The following is a 12,652-nucleotide window of genomic DNA, read 5'->3' on the forward strand; positions in this document are numbered from 1 at the left end:
AATTGTGTTAAATATGTAGATCAGCTTGGAGAACGCGGAACTCGCTTTTTTATGTTGAAGGCTTGAAATTCATGAACTTTGTTTGTCTCTGTATTTATGTAGGTCTTTGATTTCTAATATCAGTGTCTAATAATTCAGAATATAAATTGTGTAGAGAATATAAATTGTGACATTTACACATACATATTTTATGTTTCTGTAACAATAAAATGGAGATTCTTTTCCCTTTTCTTTTTTATTATATTTATATAGCTGTGCAAAAAGATTTCAATTTAAATCTGGATGAAGGACTATTTTGAATGGATAGAGGTACTTTAGTTTACAACTGTTCATTGCTGATATATAAGCAACATGATTTCTGTGTGTCAGCTTGGTGATTTGTGCTTTCTCCATCTTACCTGATCTTATCCCAGATATATTCTTTTATCTTTACCTAACTTAACATGATTTTGTGGATATTGTGAACTGTATTTACTGTGGCTTTCCTGGTCAATTAATAGGCTGAATATCCATTTATCTGAAATCATTGAGACTAGAAGTATTTCAGATTTTGGAGTTGAATAAAAGCTGAAGAAGTTCTTTAAGTATTTGCATAGACTTTTGTGGTTGACCATCTCTGATCAAAAAAATCTGAAATTCAAAATGCTTAAAATCCAAAACTTAAATTTGAATTTTCTGATTTAAATTAAAAAAATTAGGTAGGAAAAATACTGTCTTGAAAGCACAGTGAAATAAAGGGTTCATTTCTAATTAAAAATTTTTAAACTTCCAAGTTAGACTAGAGGAGTCTACTGGGATTTGTTTTTTCAGCAGGTGTCCCTACATAGGGACAGTAGTGTGGAATGGTCAGGAGCAGGCTCAGAAGACTTCAGAATGGAAAAACTTATTCACATAGCCAGGCACCGCTGCTCCAAGATGGCACAAAAGTTCCCATGAACACATTTGAAATTGTTATGAAGTTGTTAACTAGTGTTCTGTTTCCCAACAACCAAAACAAGGAGAAATCTAAATCAGGATTTTTTTTGCTGAGAGTTGTAAAACAGTGGAACTTTAAGATTTAACATATACTAACAATCAGTCCATTCCTTTGAATGGTTCTGTCCTTCAGTTAATAGTAAATCTACTGGAGTTTTAATTAAAATGAATTGCATTTGCTGTCTTTGTTCTTAACTAGGGATTTTATCTTATTACGAAAATAAGCATGCACTACCTTTTATGTAAATATCTGCTATTTTCCTTTTATTTTAATTGAATTTTTATATAAGTAGTGACAGATTGTAATTGTAGAAACAGTTCCACACAGTTACCAATTCACAAATAATACAGAGAGACCCTGCAAACCCTTTACCAGTTACACACACACACACACACACACACACACACACCTCTGATAATCCTTGGCAATCACTAATCGTTTCTCCATTTTTATAATTTCATGGCATCAAGAATGTCATACAAATGATGAACTCACACAAGTGGGTTTGATTGGCTTTTTCAGTTGCTATGAATGGCTGCATGTATCAATAGATTGTTCTCTTTAGTTGTTGAGTAATAGCGAATCATTTTTCAGGCTACATTTTGTCATTATTCGAAGAAACATAGTCCTATATTACTCTGGAGTTTTTCCTCATTTATACATTTGCTTTGGAATTCAGATGAGAACAGCCCTTAGAACATTTCAGGTTTCCTGTAAGATGCATTGAAGTTACCCAATCGTATGATGTGGGCATAGTTTGTGACAGAAGTAAAAGTAGATTTGATTACTTTGCTCTCTCATATTTCCTGAGCCCGAAGAAGAGAACATATGAGGGGGGCAAATGACGTGTAAAAGTCATAGACCGTCCTCCACAAGCGCACCTCCCTGGGAGGAGCAGGAGGGAGCCGTCCCCAGGCCGCCCTTCCGCAGCCCGGGGAGCGTGCACGTCAGGGCGTGCTCTGCAGTAAGTGACAGGGTTTCACTCTTCAACCAGAGTCCAATCCCAAACATGAAGGAAAGAGTGCAGACGTGTAGCTCTTAAGTGATGGATAATAACCCAGGTGTAGATTCTAGAAGAGGAGAAAGAGGAGGAGGAGAAGCCCAAGCAGAGAAAAAGAAATTATTTAATTGAATTTCAGACAGATCTTAAGATAGCTTTAACAACTATAATTTGAAAGGTTGGCAATATTAAAAATGCCGTTTTGTTACATCTAATACCAATGTCTCCATCTGAACAAATAATAACTCTTGATTTTTATTTGATGAAAATGAAAGGGCATAGCCATGCAAAAATAGGGAACTGTTCTGCCATCCTGTGATTTCTCAATTAGCTTGTTATTTACTTTGGTTTAAGTATAATCCTTGGAGATGAGAAAGAAGGGGGAAATGTTAGAGATTTCCAAAACTTTGCCAACACTGTATTTATGTTGTCATTGTGTAAACGCTTTGCATGAATTCTTTGTCATTGTCCTGATGGGAAGTATGAAAGACAATACAATAGCTGTGGGCATATGATCATATAAAATGATGTTTATGGAAATGAACTCTAAGAAATGTTATTTGGGTGTTTTTTTTTCCCCTTTGTCACTGTTTTGGATTTCTGTACCTTTTGCCTCGTATGTAAATTTATCTGTTTGGGGAAGGGTAACAGGAACACAAAGGTGAACAAGAGCTCCAGTGACACTCGCTAGACACTATGTTGAAAATGAGCTATACAAATTGGGGGGGAGAGCGTCAAGAGAGAAAAGGAGGGAAAAGGTGACACTGTTCAAAAAGCAATGTACTCATTAGTTGGTTTATGTAACTATAACCCTTCTGTACATCACTTTTGCAACAAGAATGAAAAAGAAATATCATTATCTGCTTTAGTGTTTTTATTTTGATTTGAAAAGTTGTGCACATATTTAAACTCATATAGTGACCATGTTTAAGACTTTGTATACAAGTTAATGGATAAACAAAGTCTTCTGAATAAAGCTATTTGATAATTAAAGGCATTTAAATATATGGTTTAATAGCATGCAAAGGTCTTACTTTATTTCAACAATCAACCTAGGAAAGATCTAACTTAGGGTTTTAATTGACATACTCAGTGGGATTTAATAGGGGTGAAAAAAACTGTATTATGTTTTAGTATGACTGTGTATGTACTCTGATCCTAATTATGACATGTACTCTATGATAATTAAAAATACAGTTGTAACTCCATGTTTTATGCATGTGCATATTCTTAATAAAATATTATATAGATAAAATGTATGTGAAGGTATAAATGTAATTTCTGCTTGCCAGAAAACTATGCATTTATTTATACATATTTACTTTGAATCTATTCAGCATTATTAGCTCACTATAGACTTAGATGGGAATGGCAAATGACCAGCATCTAAAAAATCCCTTAGTACCTCTATAATGGCTAGTGTTGTGGCCCCAGGCTGTAATCACAGCTACTTGGGAGGCAAAGACTACAAAGATTGTGGTTGGAGGCCAGCCAGAGCAAAAAGTTAATGAGATTCTATCTCAACAAATAAGCCAGGAGTGGTGGTCTGTTTTTTAATACCAGCTATAGAGTAGGTAGGAGGACTCCAATCTGAAGCCAGCCTAGTTTGTGAAATGTAAGATCCTATCTGAAAAAGAAGGAAAGCAGGAAAGTACTGGGACATGTTTCATGTAGTAGGGCACCCACCTAGCAAGGACCCTGGATCCAAACCCCAGACATGTGTGTCTGTATTTAAATAATGGATAGAATGAGTATCATAAAATCTTTATCAAACCACTTTGTAAGGGCACATTACCATTATGAGAGTTAAAAAATCCAGATCAAATATAATCTTCACTAAGAGTTTCCTCTTCCCTTTTCTAGAAACTAAAAGGTTTGTGTCACCTGTATCTGTTTAATTCCGTTCTTCCCTTTCACCAGGAAAGGAAGGGCAAGGAATCCTGGGGCCTGAAGATCAGGCAGGGGACGCAGGATGCACAGGTACTCTTGACGCTTTCTTCCACAGCCTTTGAAGGAGGCCATTGGGGACACTGGCTATTTGCATCAGTAAGCCCGAAGTTTAGTCTCTTCCCCTATCATACTCCCTTAAATTTTTAAGCCCTCAGGCATATATGGGTTACGATATTTTAAAAAACTAGCAGTTTAATATTTAAATACAGACTTACAGAATTATTTAATATAATACTTTTTCTGTTCTACAAAGAATTATAATTTACAGATAATCAAAAATTAAGTCATTTAAACATATCCATTTTTTACCAAAATCATAATAATCCATATCTAATAACTAATTTTAGTTTCACTATTAGTTAATGGAATCTGCTTTGAATTCCCACCAGACAGAAAGCTGAAGAGAGAAAATATCATGAATTACCTATAAACCAGAGGTGAATCATGAATACCAGTAAATTGAGTGAACATATTACAGCAAACAAGAGAATCATGTTTTGTCTTGTAGTTTCTGTGATTGAAAGGGCCCAAATTCAAATTATACTAAGGAAGAACAGTTGCTTCCAAATTAACAAATGCATACTACCTGAGACTTTAGGTTATTCCACTGTAATTGATTGAGATCATATTTAAGAAGCAAAAGAGCTAAGTAAAAATTTAAACCAAGTCTATATATTAGAATGTAAATTTGAAAAATGAATTCCAAATTATTAAAAACATTTCCTTAAATTACCATAGTTATAACTATATAATTATATTTTCTTTACTCCCCTACAGATTATTACCATCATATGGTTCTATGTAAATTTTATTCTTTCTCTTTTATGGTTTAATAGGGATTCTTTCACTTTAAAATGCATTTTAGAGATGTTCTCTGATCCCTTATCAACTATCTTCCACTATGTGGGTGTGGTTCATGGTTAGTGTCAGACAGTTTTTCATCTATAACGAAAGCATTAGCACCCCATACTTGTCATTTACATAAAACAAGACCATATCTTTGTGCTATTAAGTAAAGGTAAATTTCAGAATGACTAATCAATAATAGAGTATCTGATTATCTATGACATCGTGTCCTAAACTTTATATTCTTCCTTTTTCCTGATCATCTGTAACTAACATTAATATATTCAACTGTGATAGTTGTCAAATATTGGTCATGTAGGATAAGGGGTTTTAGTAATACAATGTTATAGAAATATTTAAACTGGGTATTGGTTATTAGTAAAAGAGTAGTGTTAGGAAACACAAGGGATGATGCTTATTTTCACTAATTTAAACTTTGATGACATGAATACTGTATGATCAGTTACAAAGACATTTGTCCTTTTCAGCAAAATACTATACCAAAGACATCCATAGTTCCAAGTTTATAGTATTAACCTCACAATTTTCACTTCTCTATAAAATATATATGCTAATACATAACTTCCCTCAATAAAACTGTCTAGATAGCAGAGTAGGCTTAATTAACCAAGAAGATAATCTCTGCTGCATTATTCCTAGAGCATGGAACAAGCAGCCATTTCATACAGCTCCAAAATACATACCTTGAAGATAAAAAGGTTGGAAGTGAAACTTTTAATACTTTTTAGCTACTAAACTTTTGTCTTTTGCCTTTGCTTTGTTAATTCCTTGGCTTCTAATATTGTACAAAATTAATCTCATTAGTTTACCACTCTTCCATGTCTTGCTTTTAGCTGACTTCCTTCTGCAATTCATGAACTTAAGAGAACTTCAAGCTGAGCATAGTATAGTGTTCTGAGAGTGAAATATTCCCTAAAAACATCCTTTGTTCCTTCTGAGCGTCCCTTTTTGTTCATGTAGTTAGTAGTTTTACAGACTTTTTTTGTTTTCTAGTTCCCTGGGTACTGTCCCCAAGATTTGTTTTTTCTTTTTGGCTTAGAGATAGTCTCTTAGCATTTGAGACACAGCTCCACTTTCAGCTTTTTTGCTGCGTTATTGACTAGCTGAACTGCCATCCTCAGAGCTCAACCACTTGAGTAGCTAGGAGTGAGCCACCAGCACCCAGCAGTTTTACAGGGTTTTAAATGTAGAGGGTAAAGATGTAGAGGATAAAAATGTAGAGGATAAAGAAGCCCAGGATACCTTATTCTCTATGAGAAAAACTATTTAGTAAGAGCTAAATAAAACATTGTGTCTGTTACATATTTACGCTCTTTAATTTGTGACTGGAGTCCTATATTCTGTTCTTTGACAACTCTTGAGTTTTATTTTTTTTCAATTTTTTTATTGTCAAACTGATGTACAGAGAGGTTACAGTTTCATACCTGAGGCATTGGATACAGTTCTTGTACTGTTTGTTACCTTGTCCCTCATACCCTCCTCCCTCCTCCCCCTCCTCCCCCTTTCCCTCCCTCCATGTGTTCAGTTCACTTACACCAAACAGTTTTGCAAGTATTGCTTTTGTAGTTGTTTGTCTTTTATTCTTGAAACTACATTATAATCATGTATCTCCATGTGTTTACCAAATCTAGTACTTAAATACATAAGTTTATGGTATTTAAGGAAACTTGCTTTACGATTACCTTTTCATAATGTGCTTTCCAAAGTTTACATATTTTATGTTATTTTAAAGTTATTTTTAAATTGTATATATAATAAAACTTTGGGCTTGAAATTAGGCTTGGTAAATGTGAGTTAGTGAACACAGTGTTGTATAGTGAAAAGGACCTAGAATTTGAGTATCACATACCTAAATTGTCTGCTCTGATTGTGGTATTTTTTTCTATGTGAGCTGAGAAAAAATATAATAATTTTTCTATCCCTAATGTTTATCAAGGAGAAGTTTAATTGTGAAATCATGATGCTCCACTTGCAGAAATGCTTGAATGAAAACAATTAGTTCGCAAATTTCTATATGCCAGATGCAATGCGCAGTGAGCACATTTTTGTAAAAAAAAAAAAAATCAGTAAACTCTTTGAGTCAGAAATGTTATCATGCTTGCTTCTTACTTATATTTTCCTTCTATATGCCTTACAGACTTTTTTAAATGCATGTATGTATGTATTTTAGTGGCAGTAGTGGGGATTGAACTGAGGGCCTGCCCTCTTGCTAGGGAGTCACTCTACCACGTTACTCCACACCTCCAGACCCTTTCTGCATCATTTTCAAGAGAGTCTCGCTTTTTTCCCTAGCTAACCTGAACTGCGATCTTCCTACTTGTGCTTCCACAAGTCTATGGAATAGCAAGCGCATACTACTGATAGCACTGCCCCCAGTCATCCTGCCGCCCCTGTAGCTAGGACGACAGGACCACGCCTGCACCCAACCATTGTGCTCTCCTTAGAGCGTCAGTAACGTGCATGACACTGCCTTCAGCATTGTGCTTCCCCTGGTGCTGGGGTACCAGGTGACACCGCTGTGCCCAAGGACTGATTGAGATGCACTTTCCTAATGTCCATGCCCAGGTACCTTAGCCACAGTATCGCAACCTCCTACCAAGTAGCGAGGTGCTATAACAGGCTTGAGCAACTGTGTTTGGATGGCCTGTAAAATTTTATACTAACAAAATAAGATATTTCCTGCTTGAAGATATTTTGATCAACTTATTTATAAGAAAGAATATGTACATAAATTGAAAATAAAATGTTTCTTTCATTTCTAAGGATCTCGAGATTCCTAAGATTTGAAATTATATAATGTCTTATCACATAACTAGCAGTTGATCACACATTTTGATAAATAATTTTTAAAGAATGTTATTGAAAATAAGATATTTTTCAATTACTTCATGTAACAGAGTACTGTTACTTTTCATGCTGACCTTAAACTCAGGATCCTCTTGCCTTAGTATGCACCATTTCACCTAGATTAATGTTACTTATTTGTAAAAGAAAAAGTGTTTTGAGTTTTCTTGTTTTTTTGTTTTGGTTAGCACTGAGATAACCCTTATTCCCAAATCAGAAAAGGAAATTCTAAAATTTGATAGAACTGAGCTACTGAATTCCTTTTACATCTTCAAACTTATATGTCAAGAGTGGTGTTTGTTGGTCAAGAAAAATATTTTTAGTATCCTGTCATTAACAGTTCGGTTAAGTACTTAATTTTGCTGAAAACAAAAATTCAAAACTACCTAATATTCAAATAATTTGTTTTCCAACCAGTAGAATTATTCACAATTTTATTTCAGTACTTTTTGTTAATATGTTTTTAAATTTGTAAAAATCTGTCTTATTACATGCATTATTAATCAGTACCTTATTTAATCCAATTTCTGGATAGTTTTACCTAATAGCCTAACTTAGTAAAGACAGTACTAGAATGCAAGTCAGTTAAATCCTTTTGTAAGAAGAAAAAAATATGTCTTCACTATTTCAATTAAAACAAATATTTCAGTATACATTGTGAGAATTTTTTATTTATTTATTTTTTTTTTGCCAGTCCTGGGGCTTGAACTCAGGGCCCCAGCACTGTCCCTGGGTTCTTTTTGCTCAAGGCTAGCACTCTGCCACTTGAGCCACAGCGCCACTTCTGGCCATTTTCTGTATATGTGGTGCTGGGGAATCGAATCGAGGGCTTCATGTATACGAGGCAAGCACTCTTGCCACTAGGCCATATTCCCAGCCCCTGTGAGAATTTTTTAGATTTATTTAATAAGAAAGTGTATGAGGAATATATGTAAATAAATACACCTTGTAAAATAAATTGCATATCAATAATTACGCAGCTTGCTATGTAATCTGTTTTTATAATGCCCATTATGGAGCCATGATTAAAATGGCATAAATCTAATCTAATTTTTATAACTTATAAAAATCTTTCTCTCCAAATTAGAAAAAGTACAGATAAGCTTATACATGTTGCTAACAAAGATGCGTTTATAAAATACAGATTGGAATCATAAAAGTATATGCTGTTTAAAAACTCACAATTCCAATTGCTAGTGTGTGTGTAATTTTTGTTGCAAGGATGCAGAAAATATTAGCATTTTATAAGACAAGTAATTCTAAATTGAAGAAGAGTATCGTAACAATTTTTTGGTGGCATTGGGGATTGGACCTAGGTCCTCACACTTGCTAGGCAATTGTTCTATCACTTTGTCCTTTCAGCCCTCTGTTCCTTTTTTGGTTTTTTTTGTCAATTGTGGGGCTTTCAGTCTGGGCCTGAGCACTGTCGCTAAGCTCTTCAGCTTAAGGCTAGCATTGTTCTACCACTTGAACCGCAGCACCACTTCCAGTTTTCTGGTGGCTAACTGGAGATAAGAGTCTCACTTTCCTACCCAGGCTGGCTTTGAACCTTGACCTTCAGATCTCAGCCTCCTGAGTAACTAAGAGTACAAGTGTGAGCTACCAGCACCCAGCTGGTCATACTCCTGCCTCTCACCTCCCAAGGTAGCTGCGATTACAGACATATGTTACCATACCAAGGTTCATATCAATGAGATTTTAAAATGTTTTGTTCATTTAATTTTAATGTCAAGGTGACGTACAGAGGGATTCTAGTTACATTTAAAAGGTAGTGAGTACATTTCTGGTTAAAAAAAGGTTTTTAACTAGCATGTCAAATTTATATGGAATTTGTAAGAAATCACATGACATGAATTTTATGTTTTATCAAGTTTAATTTTAATTTTATTTATTTATTTATTTATTTATTTATTTATTTATTTATTTATTTATTTTTGGCTAGTCCTGGGGCTTGGACTCAGGGCCTGAGCACTGTCCCTGGCTTCTTTTTGCTCAAGGCTAGCACTCTGCCACTTGAGTCACAGCGCCACTTCTGGCCATTTTCTATATATGTGGTGCTGGGGAATTGAACCCAGGGCCTCATGTATACGGGGCAAGCACTCTTGCCACTAGGCCATATCCCCAGCCTTAATTTGAAATTTTTAAGTTGCATTTAATGGACTTAATGTCACTGAGATACAATTCCTTAACTATTCAAAAATGCTTATTTTTACAGCTAATGGCAGATTGTAGAAACAGTACTTGAGAATGCTCTTTGATTTGCTTTCATCAGTTTCCTGAAGCACAATGAGCTATTATTTAATGATAGGGGTGTAACATGTGAAGTCATTAATGGAAATTTTTCTTCTCTTCTCTGACTGTATGACTATGTATTGATTCCAGAATGTGCACACACACACACACACACACACACACACACACACACACACTCCAGTGGCCATGCTTATTCCTAACAGAAGTCCATTTCATTGGAAAGACTGGAAGACTTGTAGGTCTTCTTGCTTTGTGTTACTTCGGTTAACCAATAAGGAGGTGTCCCCCAGTCGGTGACTTGAGCTTTTCCCCACTGACACGCTAGACATTTTATACTACAAACATAACACTGTATTAATATGATTTATTCATTATAATAATTAATAGGGAAGGATGGATTGCCCTTTTCTCATTTTTCATTTTAAGAACATAAGAATAAAGGATTCTGGGGTGAGGGTGTGAAAAACAGTGAAGGTAAAAAAATCTTCAAGACAATGGAAAAAGCCAGGTGGAAGATACCCATACACTGCCATTTTAATTTGTCCCACTTTCAGTCCACCAAGAAATGCCATTTTGACAAATTTAGAATACACAGTTCAGTCTGGCATCTATAAAAACATCATCTATGAGGTACTTGGGAATCTTGTGACCCCATCAGTACTTAGACTAGCATTCCTCAAGTCCCCTCCAGAGCCATAGCCCAGCAAGGCAGCACCCCGGGCTGCCTTCTCAAAGTGAATTCGCTCTCCTCGCTTCAAATTTCTTAGCTTAAAAAAAAGAATAAAACATGTCTCTGCTATAATCCCATGGTCAAACATCTATTGAGACAGAAATAGGAAAGAATAACTTTGTTTACGTAGGAATCCTAAAGGAGATGAGAAGTAATTTTTTATCTGATACACTTTTAATGAACCCAAAGTATATCAGTCTAATCAAATCTGACTACAGATAAGTAGTAAAGCTGTTTGTTAAAGAGCCAGATCACCAAAAGAATGCTTTATATGGAGAAGACTCATATTCAATGCATAATTTTAAATATTATGATAGTTGTGAGCAAAGGAGGTAACCATGGAGAAATTTTTTTCTTCTTTGCTTTATCATTAAGTGAGAAATAATGCAGTCACCTATATTGCTTTCTCTAAGTTTTGTTTATTAAGATGGATTAGAAGTATGACTAAAGCCTAAAAGTGGATACAGTGAGACTTTATGACATTATTATATAGAGTCTATGTAGCCTATACTAACCTGGTTCCCATCATCTAGCACAGGCTGGCCTCAACTTGAGGTCCCCCTGACTGTTCCTCTCAAATACTGACATTAGAGACGTAGGCCAAAGTGAGAAGACTTGAATAGATTGCAACAACAACAAAAAAAGAATAGGATTCATTTCTAGTTCTTACTAAGCCATTTCCAATACAATCATATACTGGCCGGGTACGGATGGTTCACACCTGCAATCCTAGCTATTCGGGAGGCTAAGATCTGAGGATTAGAGTTCAAAGCTAGGTAGAACAGGAAAGTTTATCTCTAATTAATCACTGAAAAGCCAGAAAGTAGAGATTTGGCTCAAGCAAAGAAGTTCAGAGCCAGTGCCCAGGACCTAGGACTAAAACACAATAGAAAGGAAATCATATACTCTCACAAGATAAAGAATTTTTATTTATTAAAAAATCTTTGTAACAACTTGAAAGTAAAATTGCATTTTATAAAAATGTATTTCTTTTAGTAAAAGATGATGAATGTGACTCAGATGCAGAAAATGAACAAAATCATGATCCTAATGTTGAAGAGTTTCTGCAACAACAAGACACTGCTGTGATTTATCCCGAGGCACCTGAAGAAGACCAGCGGCAGGGGACACCGGAAGCCAGTGGCCATGATGAAAATGGTAAGGGGGGGTGGGGCAAACACTCACTTTCCTTTCTCACTTTAAAGGATTACTGTTTCTATTACTCTACTGTGGCAACCTATTCTACTAAAGGGAACACTTCTATGAACTAACTTCATTGTGGGAGCCTGTAGAGACAGTAGTCTAGTAGTTAATGGGACATTGTCCACAATAATGGCATTCTATTAAATTGGCTGCTCATATAGGTAGTGTTAACACTATTGAATAAATGCTTAAAACAGTAGTATCTAGACATAAATTTCCATTTACTCAAATAGAAGCAGGCAGAACAAAGAAAAACTAATTATTTTTTAGCAAGCAAAAACATGGTGGTCTGGTTTAAAACACACTAAGTTAAGGATAACATTTTTTCTGTATCTGCTTTAGTCTGTTCTGATATGAACCCTGAAAATACAATAAAAAGGTGTCAAGCACTCCTGGAAAGAAATAAACTATCCTTCTGCTCTTCCAAGCACTAACGAGATGAAGCTATATGCCAATATTTCTGTAAGAAGTTTCATGCAGTAACTGTAGCAAGAGTCAGAAAATATGTAAAAATGTTTAATGATTAGTGAAATATTAATATTCTAAGTCCGAAACTAGGGGGTGGTGGCCCGGCCCTATAGTCCTAGCTACTTGGGAGGTGGACACAGGAGGATTGTGGTTTGATGCTAGCCCAAGCAAAAGTTAGTAAGACTCTGTCTGAAAAACAAGTAGGGTCACCATACCCTACTTTACTATAATCTACTCCCTACAAGAGGCAAATGTAGGAGAATTCTGGTCCCATGCCAGCCCCAGCAAAGTGAGACCCTATCTGAAATACAGAAAAACAATAAGAGATGGAGGCTCAGAGGCCCCAGGTTCAATTCCTAGT

At 35.4% G+C, this 12,652-nt stretch overlaps 1 protein-coding gene across 5 annotated transcripts in view; it reads left to right on the forward strand.

The window, feature by feature from the left end:
* Positions 1 to 12,652, forward strand: part of Zeb1 (zinc finger E-box binding homeobox 1) — a 148,874-nt gene that overhangs the window by 112,877 nt on the left and 23,345 nt on the right. For 4 of the 5 annotated variants that reach the window (XM_048367818.1, XM_048367815.1, XM_048367817.1 and 1 more), the window contains one exon: positions 11,617 to 11,778. Coding sequence is in view for 2 of the 5 variants with exons in the window: in XM_048367815.1 (XP_048223772.1) it covers positions 11,617 to 11,778 (162 nt within the window). In the remaining 3 variants the exon portion in view is untranslated. Of the gene's footprint in view, positions 1 to 3,896; positions 3,957 to 11,616; positions 11,779 to 12,652 lie in introns of all 5 variants that reach the window. The other variant, XM_048367814.1, reaches the window with a different exon arrangement.

The sequence above is a fragment of the Perognathus longimembris genome, chromosome 18, assembly GCF_023159225.1.
Source record: "Perognathus longimembris pacificus isolate PPM17 chromosome 18, ASM2315922v1, whole genome shotgun sequence".
In the NCBI taxonomy this organism is placed as follows: Eukaryota; Metazoa; Chordata; class Mammalia; order Rodentia; family Heteromyidae; genus Perognathus; species Perognathus longimembris.